Source organism: Artibeus jamaicensis, unplaced genomic scaffold (genome assembly GCF_021234435.1).
Source record: "Artibeus jamaicensis isolate MK-2021 breed Jamaican fruit bat unplaced genomic scaffold, CSHL_Jam_final contig_787, whole genome shotgun sequence".
NCBI lineage: Eukaryota > Metazoa > Chordata > Mammalia > Chiroptera > Phyllostomidae > Artibeus > Artibeus jamaicensis.
This window is the reverse complement of record NW_026521972.1, coordinates 6,350,347-6,369,899: the sequence shown is the minus strand read 5'-3', so window position 1 is coordinate 6,369,899 and position 19,553 is coordinate 6,350,347. Positions and strand designations below refer to the sequence as shown.

Genomic DNA, 19,553 nt, shown 5'->3' with positions numbered 1-19,553 from the left:
CAGAGAAAACACGGTATAATTGAAAGATCTCTAAAGTTTTCTGTAAAAAAAAAAGTAAGAATTGAAACCTAGTCCTCTATATGCTGTGTAGTCTGAGAAAATGCTCTTAAAAATTGGAGACCTCCATGTATTCATCTGTGAGATGAAGGAAAATATACCCATTCCATCCCTTTCACAAGTTTATTTCTATCATGAGATTGTTTTCCAAAATGATTAAAACATATGAAAGTTATCTATGAATTACAAGATATAAAAATATAAGTACCGTCAAAACCACAAAAGTGAATGTGAATATTGCTAAAAGTAAAATAGTGCGTAAGTCCTGTAGGACTGAGTCATACAGAGAAGAAAGCCACAAGGGTCGCAAAGAGGTAGCTAATAGGCTAGATGTGGATCACATATATCTTTTATTTGGCCTTATTGCTGTTTTAAAAATCAGGTAACACCATGTAAAACCTAATTTTGGGCTTCGTTTGAAATTAGCATCCTCATACGGTAATAACTGGTAACTGCTGAGAAGCAGCTGCTCCCATTAGACAGGCCATGCGACTTCCCTCTTGCCACAGGCCACACGCCTCCCTATGGTTTAATACCTGACTCACTTTATTTGTGTTAACTACATAAAGATGTCTACAGATATCTGAATTTTTGATATCCCAAAAAGTCTAAAAGTATGTTTCTGAAACTTATTCTTGTTTTGTAAAAATCTCAGGGAACAGTAACATTCACTGAATTTGAAAAGGTAGAAAGATAAAACTTAGCCTGAACAAGAAAGAAGCACTCAATCTTGATTTCTTTATCATTAAAAATAATTAGAATTGATATTATTTGTTTAATCATGTGTAAATAAATGACATTTTCCCTCAAATAAATCACTCAAAGTAAATCTAAATATACTTTTACCTGAAATTAAGTAAAATCAAGCAGCGTCCGTCACTGAACACTTAGTTCACTAGTCTGGTTACACGGAACAAGTAGCCTTATAACTCACTGCTGTGCTGTGACTATAACCATAGGACTACAATGTGCCCACGAATTGAGTATACGACATGCTCATGAAATTAATATATACAATTGAAATTAATATATACGATATATAACAAAATAACTGACTCATCAAAACTGGAAGTTTCGCTCGGTTTTTATCCTAATCTTTACTACGTGGCCATATAAGTTTTTCCACATGGTTTATTGCATAGCAAGACAGAAATAGAACAGTTGCTTTTATTTCATTAGGATACAGTTGAACATTGCAAACTAAAGTGTCACATTATTGCTGTCTCACTTACTTTTTCAATATAAAGTGGAAATTTTCATTTATTTTAAACCTTGCCATCTAAGAGTTGACATCACGAGTCTCAGAAATATTTTCGGAACCTCACCAAATACTGTTAGTTACTTTCACCTAAAGAGTTTTTCTACTTGTAGGTTATTGGTTATATTTGCTAAATATTTGGTGACACAAATACCTTGTCCAGGTGACAGGTTTGTGGGCCTCTTTCTTCTAAACATATAGCAGCACTGACCAGTTTAATTCAAGGTACAAGCAAGTTCAAACAACAAAAAACTCAGCAAATCCTACCATGAGATGATCGTTCACAATCATCAGTTCAATGTATTTGGTTTCCTCCTCTACATTTCGAGGCCATCGCCGGAGCTGCAATATAGTAAAGGAAATGGCACCTTAATAGGCCCTGTGAACTGGGCTCTGAAAAACTAAAAAATATGTTATACACTAGATTCTCAGACTCTGTTCATCTTACAGTGGAAAGTTTGTGCCCTTTCACAACCTCGCTCTACTTACCCTACTTCCTAGACCCTGGCAACCACTTCTCTACTCTGTTTCTATGAGTTTGACATTTTTTGTTGTTTTTTAGATTCTATTTACAAATGATACCATGCATTTTTGTATTTTGGACCTAAGGCTAAATAATATTCTATTGTACATTCGCCACATTTTCTTGATCCATTTATCCATGATGGACACATTAATAATACTGTATTGTATAAATGAAATTTGCTAAGAAAGTAGAACTTCAATGCTGTTACCCAAAAGAAAGGTAAGTATGTGAGTGACAGATGTGTTAATCAACTCCATGGGAGAAATGTTTTCCAGTGTACACTTAAATATCTTACACTTTTATTTTCAATAATACCTCAATAAAGCTGAAAACTTTTACATAAGAAAAACTAAAAATTATGGGAAAAATAAACAAAACCATGTCCCTGCTTATTCATTTAGTATTTATTTTTTTCATTTTCATCAATTTACTTAGGTTTAGAGTAAGTAAAAATTTAGATGGTTCAGAAATTGAAGAACTACACAAAAAGTAGAGAACAAAGGTCTTCCTCTCACCTCTGTCCCCTGTCTTCCTACTTTTTATCCTCCCCCAATAGTGGGTATAGCACAGTCACTGGTTCTTTGTAGAAATATATATGCATATAAAATCAGAGAATATATATTTCATGTTGTACCTCTGCTTATTTCACTCAGGCCATTTTAACAATAGAGCTCAGAGACTGTAATAAAATCTAATTTTATTACAAAATTAGATTTAATTTAAGTTCCTAGGTTTAATTTAAGCTCCTAAAACCCTCTGAGAGGTCTACAGGGAGTGGGATGATTTTGTCGCTTTTATTCTTTAATCTCCAAATGTGGGATCGAGAGGTGCCCTTTCCTCTGGTGGGGGTCAGGGGATCCCCAAATGACACAGGAGCTTTGGTAGGACAATTTTGAGAGTTCCCAGGCAGTCTTGGGTTATGTAGTGCAGCTCTGTCTGTCTATTCAACAACAAGTTTTCTCCACCCTCAAAATCATGACCAATGAATGCTCCTCACAGGAGTCACTAAGGCGGCCACAGCCCTTTGTTCTCTGCAGTTAGTTCTCTGCAGTTAGTTGTCTACAACACAATCTTAATGAGATCTGCAAAATTAACTTTTTCCTTATGTCATGCTTCAATATACAGTTTTTCAATAAATCTTTTTGCTCACTTGCCCAAGGGCCATTCTTGTGATGAGGGTATGCAATCAAACTAAATCAATAATGAATGGATATGTTGAACACTGCATTTAAGGGAAACTAAAAATTTTCTGCTGTGTGGATTTTGTTCATTGCTTACACATTCTAAAACTTTAAAACCCTTTTTTTTCCCAAAAAAATCTTTTACAAGTTGATAGACAATATTAGACTATAATTTGGGGTTTAGGATTCAAAAAAGTAACATATGCTGCATCAAGTGACAAGAGACTCTTCAAAACTGGATATTTTTATGATGCTATAGCCCCTGCTCTTTAATACGGAAGAAACCTAAGATTATACTTTCAGAGATCATTTCTGTAGTTTGTTAACATGGAAGAGATCCGAGTAGACTCTCTCACTACTTTCAACATTTTCTGAAGGTCAGAGAATTGCCAATATTGGCCACATAGTTCTATAACACTTCATCTCCCTGGGTCCACTGACTTGATTTCTCAGAAAGAGAAACCAAGAATTTGTCTGCTTAGCATATGACTGGATGTTGCAAATGTGTATGAAAACCATCAAAAATTAGGTCAGCCGAAAATTATCCTATTGTCTCAGTTATTAACTCATGAAAACAATTCCCGTTTCAGATTAAATCCTGATGGTAATTATTTTTATCTATTCTACCAGGCTTCACTATACATGTATATTCACAATATATAAAGTTCATGGTAGTTATTGACAGAATGCGAGGACTTTTCAGGGGCAGTGTGTTAAGCACATGTTGTTTTAAGAACTTCTCTGAGACCAGACCTGCTACATCAGAACCCCAGATCCACCTACTGGGTAACCCAATGCAATCGTGGGCAAGTTACTTAAACCTCTTACACTTCGATGTCCTTATCAGTAAAATGGGGGTGATAATAATACTTTCTTCACAATCTTATAAGGATTAAATGTGTATATACAATTAAAATTCTTAGAACAGGGCCAGGTACGTGGTAAGTACTCAATGAAATTTAGAAATTATTATTCACAGATTGGAAATCTGTCTGTGAACATACTTTTTATCGTACTCATTAAACATACGTTTTTAAAAAATACCCATTTCCTTCAACTGCTTGATCTTACTGGAGAGCTATTTCCTGTGTTCCTTATGACACATACACCCATCACCACTGCCATGGGGAGGACAGCTTCATTCTGACGGCCAGAATTCATGCATTGTCTGAACCATTTACCGGCTCTGTAATTCTACACAAGTCATTTTTCACATTTTAGAGCCATCTTTTTTTTTTTCTGGGTAAGAAGAATAACAGCATAGTGCTTCATGTGGTATAAAGCACTATACCGAGAGCTATTGTTATTACTCTCAAGATCCACTGAACATTCGTAAAGTTGACATCCTAATTTTACATGACAGACTCCAAAGTAGACCAAGTGTGACAGTAACATGTGTGGCCTCAAAATCTGATGGATATTCTCTGTGAAGAGGGTAGTTTAAAAGGATAAACACAAGGTTATGCACTGTACAAGTACATCCCGTAATGTGGTGCTCACCAGGCCAGGAAAGAGGCCTGTGTCACAAAGAATCTGAGAAGCCACAACAGAAGCCCCATCACCCATGATGGGCAACCACATTATCACCACTACCTTGACTCCTTATTGAGTCTATGAAATAATATAGCCCCATCTTCACTGCTAATGACAGATCCATCACGCTTACTGTTTACCACCCCCTGACAAATGTCTCACCTAATACCCTCTCACAGAGACTTAATGTGGATTCAATTAACTGGCAGTTGCCAAGTGTTTTTAAAGCACCATGATATATATACCTGTGAATACACACCTGCCGTTTAGTCCTTTTTGGTCTTGGCTTCAAAATAAATTTTGGTGAAGTGATGCTTACTTGTTGGAATTCTAAAAGAAAACAAAAGTAAGTTGAATTCAGTGAAATTTCTAGGTTTCTTTGATACAAGGCAAAGTTTTATTAGCCCTTCCTAGTATAAATTCTATAATTATACTTTAATTATTAATTAAGAATTATAATTATAATTATTAGTAAATAATTATAAACTATAACCACATAACTATATGGTCACTATTAATTTTATAATATATAATGCTTCACTGAATGGTAATGCAGAATATTAATCAAAGCAATTGTGTTCATATTAACAGTGAATAAATGTTATTAACATTAAAAAATTAACATTTTTTGAGACTCAAAAAATCTCAAACATTACTTCTAAGTTATCTCAAAAGTTTTTCTCATATTTCTCCTATAAGACCATCACATTCTTTACTGAAATCTTTTAAATAGCCAACTTGACCTTCACATTAACTACTGACCTTCATTAAAGAATGACACACCAAATGTTGTTGAAGATGTGGAGTAATGAACTCTTATACAGCATTGATGAGAGTGTAAAACAGTATAACCACTTTGGAAAAGGGTTCAGCAATTTCTTATAAAACAGTAGTTCTCAAAGTGTGATCCCTGGACTAATGACATCGACATTACCTGGGAACTTGTTGGAAATGCAAATTTGCATAACCCACCTGAGAGGTACCATATCAATAACTTCAGAAATTGGTGTAGCCACAATGAAAAACACTGTGGAGGTTCCTCAAAAAATTAGGAAGAGAATTACTATATGCTCCAGCAATCCCACTACTGGGTATATAACCACAGAAATTTAAATCAGGATCTCGAAGAGATGTCTGCACTCCCATTTTCACTGCAGCATTATTCACAATAGCCAAGATACAGAAGCAACCTAACTGTCCATTGATGGATGAAGGGATAAAGAAAAGGTGGTATGTATCTAAATGGGATATTATTCAGCCTTAAAAAAAGAAAATCCTGCTGTTTGTGACATCATGGATGAACCTGGAGGACATAATGTTAAGTGAAATAAGCCAGACACAGAAGGACAAATACTACATGATACCACCTATATGAAGAATCTAAAACAGTCCTCCTCACAGAGGCATAAAGTGGATTGGTGGGTGCCAGGGGCGGGGAGAGAGAATAACAGGGAGGTGTTAGTAAGAAGATACAAAGTTTCATTTTACAAGATGAGTAAGTCCTACAGGCATACTGTCCTGTACAGCAGTATAGTTAATGCCTGTAGTTAATAACGCTATAGTATACACTTGAAATTTTCCTAAGAGTGTAGATCTTATGTTCAGTGTTCCAATCACTAATTATAACAATAATAAAGAGAGGAGAGGAGGAAACTTGTGGAGTCAATGGCTATGTTTATGGCATAGATTATGGTAATAACTTCATGAACATATATGTATCTCCAAAGTCATCAAGGTGTATACGTTAATGATACAAATTTTTGTATGTCAACCACATTTCGATAAAGTGTTTTAAAGAAATGTCAAAGAAACGTCCAGCGATGGGGACAGCAGTCTGTGCTTAGCCAGCCTTCCGGGTGACTGGGATGTGTGCTCAAGTTTGAAAACACTGTTACACAGGTAATCATACTTCTACAGCTACCTATGACCCGGTAATTTCACTCCTGGGTATCTGACAAAAACGTAAACAAGTGCCCACAAAAAGATTTTTACAAGAATATTCATAGTTATTTTATTACATAGTATCCAGAAACTGGAAAGAACCCAAATGTCCATTAGCAAGATGAATACAAAACTGTGGTATATTCATATAGTAGAACATACTTAATAATTTAAAAGAATAAACTATTGCTATCCCTGACAACACAAATCTCAAAGGCATATGCTAAGCAACGGAAACAGGGCATAATAGATTATTCCATTTGTATGATGATCTATAACAGGCTAAAGTAATCCATGGCAAAAAAAAATCAGAAAGGAGACTGCAGAACTGGGGCGGGGGACAATGACTAGGAACGGACACAGCGGAAGTCCCTGGGACCACAGTGTGGCTCCGCGGCTCCCAAAGGGAGCACACATGCATTGAGAGTCACTGAACAGACAAAAAACTATACTTGAACAACAATTACGTAAATTTATTTTAAAAAAGAGTCACTGAACAGCACACAAGGTTTGTATATTTCATGGTAGGATTTTTTTAAAAAAACTGAGTGCTACGGGGTCCATAGAAAATAAATAAGCTTTTTTTAAGGTGTGTTCCTAAGACAATAATCTAAAGATTCCACATACAGAGTGGAGAAACAGTAGATTTACAGGTTTTCATATGGAAATAATACAACAATTAATAAATAATAATACAATAATAAACTCTGTTTCACATACTCACAACTGTAAACCTACTTTTACCCCACCCCGTATGAGTGAAATTGTGTGGTATGTGTCTTTCTCTGTCTGATTTATTTCATTTAGCACAATATCCTCTAGGACCAACCATGTTGTCACAAATGGTAAAATTTCATTCATTTTTATGATCAAGTAATATCCCATTATACATATATACCATATCTTTTTTATCTAATCATCTATTCATGAGCATTTAAGTTGCTTCCATATCTTGGCTATTATAAATAATGCTGCAGTAAACACATGGATTCATACATCTTTTCAAATTGGTGTTTTAGATTTCTTGGTATAAATACCCAGAAGTGGAATTGTTAGGTCATATGGAAGTTCTATTTTCAATTTTTTGAGGAGTCTCCATATAGTTTCCCATAGTCAGGTGTGCCAATCTGCAATCCCATCTACAGTGCACAAGGGTGCCCTTTTCTCCACATCCTGGCCAACACCAGCTGCTGGTTGATTTACTGACAGTGGCCACTCTCACAGGTGTGAGGTGATATCTCATTGTAGTTTTAATTTTCATTTTTCTGATGACTAATGACATCAAGCATCTCTTCATGATTACCAGCCATCTGTGTATTCTCTTTGGAGAGCTGTCTATTCAGGTCCTCGGCTCATTTTTTCATTGGATTGTTTGGTGGGTTTTTTTATGTTAAGTTGTATGAGTTCTTTATAAATTTTGGATATTAACCACTTATCAGATGTATACTTGGTGAATATCTTCTCCTAATGGATAAGTCTTCTTTGCATTTCAGAGAACAAACTGGTGGTTGCCAGATGGGAAGGGGGCTGAGAGACTGGGTAAAAATGGTGAAATATTAAGAAGTACAGACTCGTAGGTACACAACAGTTATGGAGATGTGAAGTACAGCATAGAGAACACAGTCAACAATACTGTAATAACTGTGTACAGTGCCAGGTGGGTGCTAGACTTATTGGTGGAGCACTTCATAAATAACATGAATGTCTAACTACTTTGCTGTACAACTGAAACTAATATAACATTGATGCCAACTGTCATTTACCAATAAAAAAAAAAACACTAGTACTAAGGGATGTGTTAAGTAAAACAAAAGGTTCTGGTATCAGAAAAGCGCAGAGAACACCCGATCATATTGTATCTTTGGGAAATACTTAATGCATAGAAAGACAAAGGTGCTAATATTCTGTGACACACTGACACTGTATTAAATTAAGAATAAATAAGCTTACTTTTGAGCTTATTTTACAAAAATTGCAGTCTATCTATTTCTAACTTATCATGGTAAATCTAAGCATTCTGAAAGACAAATAACACTTTTAAAATTGACAGTGCCAACTTTTTTAAAAGGAACTTCAGCACATGGGATCTAACAAACTGAGCTACCTGACCAGGCAACGGTGCTAACTTCTGATGAGAGAAGAAAACCAGAAACGAATTGAGACAGACGTGAATTTTCAAAGAACACGTTCAAAACTCATTTTTAATAACTGCAGAACTGCCAAGTCACTTCCAAAATTTCTGTTGAAAGGAAGCCCTAAACAAAGATTTTTTTTCATATTATAAGACTGTATCATGGCAAGCCTGCAATAAAGTCCTTAGAGGGAACTGTACTTATTACTTTAAATGTTAATTCATGTTGATTACTTCCAATAGTATGCATTAGATTAAGACTTCACTTTCTGGCAGCTAGTCATGAATTTCTTTCTTTCCATAACAGAAATTGTAAGTTACGTGAGATACTAAAAGAACGGTTTAAGGTATCTGCATGAAGAAAGAGCTTTAAATGCTCATTTGCAGACTTTTTAAAATAGTGAATTCTATAAAATAGGACCCTCTACCCCCTGGGCAGCAGGAGCGCAGGGGAGGGTTTTATTTCTCTACAGGGAAACTGCAGAAGGTCAAGGAGTTACAAATTTACTTCAGAGAGGAAAGGACATTAGAAAACACATGTCGTTTTCAGATGAGAAGACAATGTAAACTTTCAGGTCATCTTCCTAAGCAGTAGTTTAGATTTGCTTTCAATCTAGTAATTTTTTCATTTCTTCTGCGCCTCTCTCCCAGAGAACATTCTTCCAAACCTCCTGACTCTTCCTAGCTCTGGGACCATGGAGGAGACCAGGCAGCTGAGCTTCATCTATAGAATAGAAACAACTCTATCTCACAGAGCTGTTGCAAAAACTAAAGTGAGTTGAAAATTTAGAACATGCTGTGGCCATGATCAGGGCTTGCTAAGCAGGGGAGGAAGCAGCTCCATGCCTGGTACTGGGCGTGTGCTTGTCTTCAGCGGAGAACACATGTGAGCCCCGCTGAGCTAGCGCTGCTCTCCTGCCTGAGACCAAAGTATAAGGACCCTGCCCTGTTGTCCTGTGAAGATTGGGGTGCAACTCTCAAATCGGCAGGTATAAATACATGGACTTATAAACTTACCTGAGAAGGAAAGACTGATTTCACAAATAACACATGAAATAAAAATGCTAATCTGTTAATAGTTCTTCCTTAAAATGGTGGGGCACGAGGAGCTGAGGATAATGACAAATGGGAAAATGACTAATTAAGAGTTCTGCCCTATGTTTACAACTCAGTAGTTCACCAAGAGGGAATTTTTATACATGTTATCTGTACAGACCAATTTTTGCTCTAATGCTGTTTCTCCTATGGAAACTTACTTGAATCTATGATTTTAAAAGCTTTCCTTCAATGTGCTCAAGTTCTACCTTTCCAAACTCATCCACTGTAAGCATGTGGTTAGTCTGCGTTTTATTCTCCCTCTTCATGACACTTGACTTTCTCCCTGAAATTGTTACAAGCAGTTGTGTGCTAATGACATTCCACCTATAGATTAGCTCTGAAGCATCACATTGAATTATTTAAGTTGTCTTTGTTTAAGTCAACACAAGAATATCATACCAGCTGGAAGATCATCCAAAGGAAATTCAAAGAGTCTGGATTTGTAAACCGAATGAAAATGGAAATCCGCCTGAAACAGCACAAACAACAGAGATTAAGCGTGTACTTCCAGCTACCTCCAGGCTCAGGCACGCACGGCTGGTGAAGCTGGAACTCTTAAAAGAACCATACATAACTTGGCTACACACTCTCCTGGGTTTAAAGGGGCAATGAGCCATTGCACAAAAGCTGCTGCTCATGCCTGTATTCTCCCAGGACCAGAGCAGCATCCTATCAGAAGCAAATGCCTTCACAGAGAAGCCAGAGCCTACGGTAATGGAAAACAAATGAATGGGCCCGCTCCCCCAAGGAGAAGCAAGACATCTGGGAAAATGGGTTAATGTTTTTTAGGACTGGTTCCCTTCCACGGATTCCCTGCCCTGCTTTCAGAGTCAGAGAGCTGTGCCAGATGCCGACTGCAGAGCAAACACTTTTCCTCATACTGGGGAGCGTGCTGACTGGTACGGCAGAGGCCCAAATGGACCTTACTACAAAATTCAAGTGTCACACAAAGTTCTTTGAAAAGCCAACAGATAAAAAGTCCTGTTTTGTCTAAGAAAAAAATTGGTGAACATTCAAATAACTTCATCAGGCTTCATTCAGTTACCAAAATTATAAGAGTATGTGAAAGTTGAGGCCATGTGGAAAATGTTAAGACAGGAATGAAAGAATTTGGGTACAGGCAGAGGCCATTATGGTTAGAGCTCAGGGACACCAACCCATTTCACTGAGCTATCAATGGCATGGTCAAGCAGAGTGACAGGAGAGCAGGCGGTGGGGACCCAGGAAATAATATTCAATTCCGACAGTTTTCCGAACTATATTATGGGCAGGAAATGTTTCTTGAAATCTCTTGCCTCTCCAAGCACTTGACCGACATTCATGATATAAGGAAGAATGTTTGTGTATACACGGCTGGAATGCAACTGGACTGACTTTCTAATTTGTGGGAACTAAGAAAACCTAAATTTCTCTAAACTTCATAAGCACAGGGCTTTACAGACAAAGTGCAATAGACAAAAACCTCAAATTTAGAAAAGGAGAAGGTGGAAAATCACAAACCTGTGGTTTTGATCTGTCGCAGAATAAGTGTTTGCATTGTTCCCCTCTAAATTCATGTGCTAAAGCCCTAACTCCCAATGTAATTGAATCCGGAGTTAGGGCCTGTGAGGAAATGGTAGGGGTTGAAAGTGGTTATGAGGGTGCGGCCCTAATCCAACAGGGTTTGTGCTGCTACAAGAAGAGGAAGCAACGGCAGACCTCGCCTTCCCTCGGCCACCAGAGGGCACGGCAAGAAGGCAGCTGTCTGCAGCCTAAGGACAGAGCCCTCAACCAAGACACTGCTGACACCTTACTCTTGGCCTTCCAGTCTCAAGAACTGTGAGAAAATAAACTTCTGTTGTCTAAGCCACCCAGAATTTTGTAATGAAATCCTGAGCACACTAAGACAGATTCATAGCCCAGGAAGGTGGAGATAGAAATGGAAGCTTCAGAACACCTCTGAAGGAAAAAGTATTTTCAACTTAAAGGAGGGTAAGAGACGGATTTAAAAAGGAAAAAAAAAGAAACGTGTAATTTTGATTTATTCAGTATTTAATTTAAATAACATACATATTTAAATAAAATAAAGCAGAGGGAATAAAGCTCCCAGCATCGCGTTCGCATTTGCCACAGTGAACAGAAGGAGCACTTACATGGGATGTGTCGTTTTCTTCTGGTTCAATGAGATAGGTGTGGTTTCCATCGTAGAACATCCCACTGCCGAGAACAAGAAAATAATCAGGCATGGCATCAACACATAGTATACACCACATACACTGACCACACCATGCATCACTCACATACACACAGAACCCCCTCAGATACCACACACGACACCAGCACCACACACTACATACACGCACACTGCTGAGCAGGAAACGCCCGGCCCTCTGATTCCGCACAAGCAGCAGGGTCTTTCTCACGTAGGCTGTTTCCCAGGCTCAGAATTACCATTCTCTAATTGTGGGCCATTATTCCTCTCTTCAACATAGGATTCTACAAACTTTAATATGCAAATAGTCAACTAGAGAGCTAGTAAAAATGCAAAACTTTCAGGGCCTTCCTCAGATTTCTGGGCCGGTGTCCAGGAAGCTGCATTTTAAACAAACCCCAAGCGATTCTGATGCCCAATGTCAGGGACTATCCTGAGAACCACACACGTGGAAGATGTCAGAGTAACAAGAGCCGACACATTTCAACAACTTACCACGAACTAAACACACTCATTTAATCTTACCCACAAAGTTATGAGGGAGGAATGACTATCCTCATTTTACAAGTAAGGACACCAAAGCCCAAAGAGACAAAGTAACTCGCCCAAATTCTAATATCAGTGAGAGCAGAGGCAGGAAGAGAGCAGGCAGATTGGTTCCTGAGCTGCTGATCTCCAACCGGCTACCCACCTTCATCACCGTTCACCGAACCGACATTTAGAAAGCACACAGTGTGCACTGCTCCAGTGCTGGGGATGCAGCCCTGAGCAAAACAGACCTCTGCCCTGATCTCTGTGCTGATGCGCATTCTAGGGAGGCCGGAGCATATACGTTATCAACAACTAAATATATATGACAAGGCGATAAATTCTAGGGAAGAAAATAAAGCAGGTGAAGGTCAATAACTGGTGCCAGAGGACTGCACGTAGGGACCAGAGACAGAAGACTGTTAATTTACATAGAGAGAGTCAGAGCACACTCCCACAAAGACGATGGCATTTAAGGGAAGACTGAAAGAAGCAATTTGGTAAGCTGTAACGATGTCTGTGCAGAAGCATTTCAGAGTCCAGCCCTAAGGTAAGAGAATCCTGGTGTGTTCCAGGAACACCAAGGACGCCGTGGGCTGGAGCAGAGTGGGTGAGGGAGGAGTGCTGTAACATGAGATCCGAGTGACAAGTCAGCTCTAGGGCCTTTGCTTTTACTCTGAGATGAGGAGCCACCACAAGGTTCTAAGCAGAGGGGAAACACAATTGTAACAGGGTGCAGCCAAGTGGGGGGCCCCAAAAAGGGATTTGGAATGGGGTCCAGAACTCAGGGTGTCCAGGAAATATTAAGATGTCCTCACCCCTTCCCCCCAACAGGTATGAGTTGGGGAAGGGACAAATGGAGCAGGGCCATCGAGAGCTGTTTTTTTGTACAACAAAGGCTTTGCAGCTAACCTCTGGCATGGTCATTTAACCTATCCATAACCTTTAACTGGCTGCATAGGTATGTTAAATAGCTGTAGCCATGCTCTGAGCCAGGGGGATGGAAGTGATGTCCACCCAAGATGTAACTGGGGGCAGGTCCTCTGAGTTACAGCACCTGCATGAGAGCTTGGAGTTGATTGGCTACACCACATGGGGCTATACCTGCCCAGACTCATCATGGCAGCCCAGTAAACGGAATAATACAGGAATGCTGGCAAGTGTAGCCGATCGTAGGAGGAGTTGGAAATGGGGCCACAAAGGAGGAATGGCATGAGGATTTAAATTGAGACACGGCAGCAATTTGAAGAGAGGGAACCACGCGGTCATGGCAGTGCAGAGAGAAAGCCACGTGCTTTTGGCAGAGTGGGGACCCCTGCAGCCATGTGAAGGAGAGAGAGCCACAAGGCTTTGCCAGAGTGGGGACCCTACCCTCTCTGCAGCTCTGGTGGAGGAAAGAACCATGTGGTTTTGACCAGAGTGCAGACTCCTGCATCTCTGGTAGAAGAGGACCACGCAGCTTTGGGGTGCTCCCTTTGGCCGTGTGGCCTGGGAAGCAGGACAGACTTTGCCGGGAAGAAGGGTGAAAGAACGCTTTGCCAGTAGGCCATGAGAAGGTGCCACATGGCTTTGGAGCAATTAGAGATCCTGTCTGGACAGCGACACAGCTGACGGTGCCAGCAACCTGAAACACAGACGTGTGCTCTTTTCCCAAAACACAGTACCCCAAATTAGGGCAGGAAGGAAGGAAGCACTGTGGGTGTCTGTGGTTATCCTAAAGGACTTTGATATATTAATGGGGACATCAGGTCACTACTTTAAGTCTTATAGCTTTAAATAAACCCTTCCTTTCCTTTTCACAAATCTCTGGCATTGAGAGATGTCTTTCCTCTGTCAGCAGACAGACAAGCCCAGTAGGTATTAGTATACCATCTTTGGCGCAGGGGAGGGAGGACTGTTGTTCTGTAACAGTTTTTGGCATCCCTGGGTGGGCCAAATATTGCCCCCTTTTGGACCTCTGTTCTGTAACACAATGTCCCTTAAATATTAGAACTGCCCCAATAGTAATGGTATTTCCACTGTTACCACCTAAGTAACCATCTTCTTTCACCACCTAATCCAGGTGGAAAAAGATGGTTGCTTAGGTGATAATAATGAAAATAGTAAGAACTGGTCAAATTCTGGCTATTTTTCCAAAGTAGGGCCAATGGGATTTATTCATGATTTGAAATGATGTATGGAGGAAAGAGTCGTGTCCATGAGGACTCCAGGTTTTGACCTGAGCCACTGGAAAAATGGAGTTGCCATTTAAAAAGGTGAAAACAGCTGCAGGAAGGACAGAACAGGGTTGGCACAAGGAAGCTGGATACAGGGGGCAGGGTGCAAATCTGGAGTTCGGTGTTGGACTTCTTGGCCTGGAGATGACTATCAGCCAATGGAGAAATCCTCTGGAGAGCATTTTGAGCTACAGAGGGCCTCAGTTTTCATTCAGAGTGATCCTGATAGTCACTCCTTTCAGTGGAACATGGCCCTTCTGCTGAGATCAAGCCCCTCATGATACTGAAGGAATGCATCGTATCATTCAGGAAGGCGGAAAGCTGTAATCTTCTGCCATCATTTTTCAGTGTTAGGTGGAAATGACTGCATGACATCCAAGCTGTTAAACAGGGAACAGTATGTGTCTTTCACTGATGGCTTAGTGAAATCAGTTGGTTTCCCTGAGCTCTCATTATAATAGTCTCCAACTCTGCCTCTGTCCAAATTCTTTCATTCATGCCTTAACATCTTCCACATGTTCTCAGTGTTCATAGAGCCAGCCTTAGAACTGCCATTCTCACATCTGTAAGGTTTTCAAACAAAAGTGCACTTTCTGAACTTGGATGACATAGCATTTGGAATTTAAAGCTAAACAGATGCAGTTTGTAATCTACAGGACAAATAATGCCCCCTTTTTATTACAAAATATTTTATCACAAAATCATAAGTATATAATTCTGTAACATAACAATATCACACTCAAGCACACCATTTGACAGTTTAGATACAATGTTCAAATTAAAACTATAAATTATTACCCTACCAACCACACTTCAAGCAGCTGTTCCTTCTGCCAGACCCTGTATTAATGGCAATACATGCCTAAGAAATCAGTGGGCAAAGCCTTTTCAGAACAGTAGACCAAATATGGCAGTAACATTCTTTCTGCTCCTGTTAAGACCTGGCCAGACCCATCAAGTAAGTTTTATAAAACCATGCCCTTCACCAAAGTCCACGAGGTAACACTAATCAAGTTGCAAGCAGTTTGTTTTGTTTTAACTAGTACTGGGCGTTATTTCCTCTTGCATTACATTAATATCCAATGTGAAGATCAATTACTTTTACCAGGTTTAAATATCACAATATACAGTGTAAAGAAAGCAGATTCTGTCACCATCTGTAAGATTCCGGTTCCCAATATTACATATGCCATCACAATTTCTTTAACAATTAAAAGGCCTATGTGCTTTGTTTGCCTTATTTGAGGACTGATACCTTTCTGTTATACTTACATAAATTCCAATAAGTATATTGAGACAATAACATAGAAAATACTTGATAAAAACCTGCATCTAGGACCAAGTCATTATAAGTCAATTGAACAAAGATTTTTGAAAGGCTTATCACAGTATTTTTTTTAAAAAAGAGACATCCTTACAAATTGCCACAAGAGGGCAATAAACTTACATTTGATTCCATTCTTTAAGATTCCTATAGTCAACAGGATTTTGTCTTAACATCAAACATACCAAGACCAAAATATTACCCATTGGTCCTTCAAATTAAAAAAAAAGTTTCCTTTCAGGTTTTCTATGTAGGAGATACAAATCTGATTATTTTCCCTTTGTGTTCAACTGAATTAAATACATTAAGGAAAATGGAAAATCTTAATATGTGTTTGGTAATTTATAAAATATAATTTATATAAGATATAACATATCTCATATTGAAATCATTGCAATTATGACAAAATAAATTATTTACTACTCAGTAATATCCACCCAAAATATTTCTATCAGTAATTTCTGTTCCGAATGTAAAACCAAGACAAGAAGCAATAATAAAAATGAAAAGGAACTAGAGTAAGTTTTTAGAACATGCTCATAAAAGTGGAAGAACACCCAAACATACTTCAACACAATCCGGACCATGTTCCAAGATACACAGTGGGTTTTCTGGTAGTTTTTATGCAGTTTTAAATGAAAAGTTTTTTAAAGGTAAAAGTAAATTTTACTTATTTAAAACAACTAGACCCTGAGTTCTACCCCTGACCTAGTCACAAAAATTCCCTTGAACTTCCTTTTCCATCCTCTTTCACGTGACTATGGAGGCTTAGGAGCAAGCAACGGTCTTAGGTTCTCAGCCCTGAGAAGGCAGCGGCAACTTCTCTCCAATTGTCACAGTATTGTGTCCATCCAAAAAACTGGGAGGCAAACTGGAATAAGCACTGGGCAAGATGCTTACAGAGTGACTTTGGACTGAGATTTTGAGAGGGAGGGAGAGGAGGGAAAGACTCTTATTTTTCACATCACTCTCCTACTAGACACATGCGCCATCACAGACGTCAGCAGGCCCAGTGCACCAGTCCTAGCGGACAGCTGTGCTCACCTGGAAACCAGGACCAACTGACTGCTGAAGGCAACTTCGACATTTCTTTTCCCAGATAAGAACCAAGTCTTTCAGATATCAGGTGTGGATTCCTAATCAGGAAAGTGTCTCTCTATTCAAATAATTTATTTAAAATAAGGAAAACAGTCAGAATGGCCATCATCAACAAAGCAACAAACAACAAGTGTTAGAGAGGTTGTGGAGAAAAGGGGACCCCGGTTTACTGTTGGTGGGATTGCAGACTGGCACAATCACTGTGGAAAACAGTATCAAATTCAAATTTCCTCAGAAAACTAAAAATGGATCTGCCTTTTGACCCAGCAATTCCACTGAAAGGATTATACCCTAAGAATCCTGAAACACCAATCCAAAAGAACCTATGCACCCCAATGTTCATAGCAGCACAATTTACAATAGCCAAGTGCTAGAAGCAACCTAGGTGCCCATCAGTAAATGGGTGGATCCAAAAACTATGGTACATTTACACAATGGAATTCTATGCTGCAGAAAGAAGGAGCTCCTACCCTTTGCAACAGCATGGATGGAACTGGAAAGCATTGTGCTGAGTGAAATGAGCCAGGTGTTGAAAGACAAATACCATATGATCTCACCTTTAACAGCAACCAAAACAACAAAACAAACAAGCAAGCAAAATATAACCAAAGACATTGAAATAGAGAACAGGCTGATAGTGACCAGAGGGGAGAGGGGAAGGGAATTTCAGGGGAAAAGGTGAAGAAGGATTTACGGGAACAAGTATAAAGGACACATGGACAGTAACAAGGGGGGGCGGAAATGGGAGGGAGATGGGGAGGGATGGGGGGAAGGTGGGGAAGGGGGGAAAAGGCAGAAAACTGTACTTGAACAACAATTAAAATAAAATGAGAAAAAGAGTCTTTTAGAAGAAGCCAAGAGGAGTCCTCCAGCGTGTCGGGCACGTGGCCTCCTATTTCTGGCTATTTAGCTGATACTCACCCTCTCGCCTTTCCTCTCGCACACCTGCTGCCAGGGCCTGACCACAGGTATCATTCAGGCAGGCCAGCTACATTTTCTGGCCTTTCCCATTTGATCTCTTTCTATGATTTCTGTAAAACCCGCCAATCTAACCCCTCTCTTGGAAGATTCCATCAAACCCCACTCTGGGCCCGCGCCACCTTCCTCTGGGGCAGTTCCCTGCAGCCCTCCAGCACCGCCTTACCCGTCAGTGCCCACTCTCAGCTTGCATTTCTCTCCATTTTTTCTCTCTTAAAGAAAACAAATATACCTATCATATTCCATGGTAGGAAGCTGAGCTAGATTTAGCTCCCCCCTCACCCCACCCACCCACCCAGACTGAGCTCCTAGGGGCAGAGTTCATGCCCTAACCACCTAAATATTTCTACTGGCCAGCACACAGCAGACACTCAATAACTGCTAGGTAGATGAAAAAGCTACATCTCTAACTTGGTAATAGACGGGAAGTATTTAAAATTCACCAAACAAAAATTTAACAAAACTGAATTAAAGTGTTGGCCTGTTCTGTGTCAAAAAAAAAAAAGGTCAAATAAATCTGAAGGAACTGAGATGATTTGGCTTCAGTAGAATGCTGAGGAATGACAGTGGCCCTGTAAGGGGTTACAAAACAACGCAAGATGCAAGACGGCCACCTGTGCATCTCCATTACCGACAGGATGGAGGAAGTAGATGTATTCCCATGTTAAACATCGGCAAACATTCTTTGATAATGAAGGTTATGAGAAAGGAAGCAAGCCCTCCACCCTCCCCCAGGAAGGATGAACTTCGATCCTTGGGGACTTCTGAGAATAGAAGAACCCTCCCACGGTTTGAGGCGGGTTAGGTGGGACTGTAGCTGAAAAAGGAGCTGAGACACATGAGCTCCCGAGGTCACTTGCAGCCTTTTCTCTTTGCATGAGGAGTCAAGAGTTTCTTTCCATCTGCTGAAATTTCTGTTATTCTATAAAAATATAAACACTAACATCAAGGAGGAGTAAAAGTAGAACTGCTACCCAGAGGCTAAACATCCATAGAAACAGCCCCAAATTACCCAAACCACTCCGGTCTCAACTTGGATGAATCTAGAAAAATGCTTCAAACGCCACTATCAGGTATCGTATTGTAATTCCAAAGCCCTGGGTTTCTGCAACTCTAAGTTTAAAGTATGTTTGGTTTATAAACCCCGGAAAAGATCAGATCCATCACTGATTTCAAGTTATTTCTCAGCATAAAATAGGGATTTTGATTACAGTGAGTTACGAATAAAGAAAATAAGTGATTGAAAGAATGGATGGTATAAAAACAATATTGTGGACACTTACTGAAGTCCGTGGCATGTTGACAATGCAACGAACGAGGCAGGGTTTCCTCGGATGTGGCCCTGGTAGTAACAGTGTTCTCCTCCCTGAAAACAGAATAAAGAACATAAGCCACTGTCATCACAAGGCGAATCAGCTGCATCCCTGCGCAGGCTTTTGCCACACTGCACCTCCATATGTAAAGCTCTAGACAATGTCTCATTATTCAGATTA

At 39.5% G+C, this 19,553-nt stretch overlaps 1 protein-coding gene across 8 annotated transcripts in view; it reads right to left on the bottom strand.

Annotated features, from left to right (window-relative positions):
- Positions 1-19,553, bottom strand: part of ADAM22 (ADAM metallopeptidase domain 22) — a 226,012-nt gene that overhangs the window by 63,360 nt on the left and 143,099 nt on the right. For 7 of the 8 annotated variants that reach the window (XM_053672803.1, XM_053672805.1, XM_053672797.1 and 4 more), the window contains exons 5-9: positions 19,344-19,426; positions 11,858-11,921; positions 10,125-10,194; positions 4,815-4,885; positions 1,583-1,657 (exon numbers count right to left, since the gene is read on the bottom strand). In XM_053672803.1, the coding sequence (XP_053528778.1) occupies positions 1,583-1,657; positions 4,815-4,885; positions 10,125-10,194; positions 11,858-11,921; positions 19,344-19,426 (363 nt within the window). The remainder of the gene's footprint in view (positions 1-1,582; positions 1,658-4,814; positions 4,886-10,124; positions 10,195-11,857; positions 11,922-19,343; positions 19,427-19,553) is intronic. The other variant, XM_053672801.1, reaches the window with a different exon arrangement.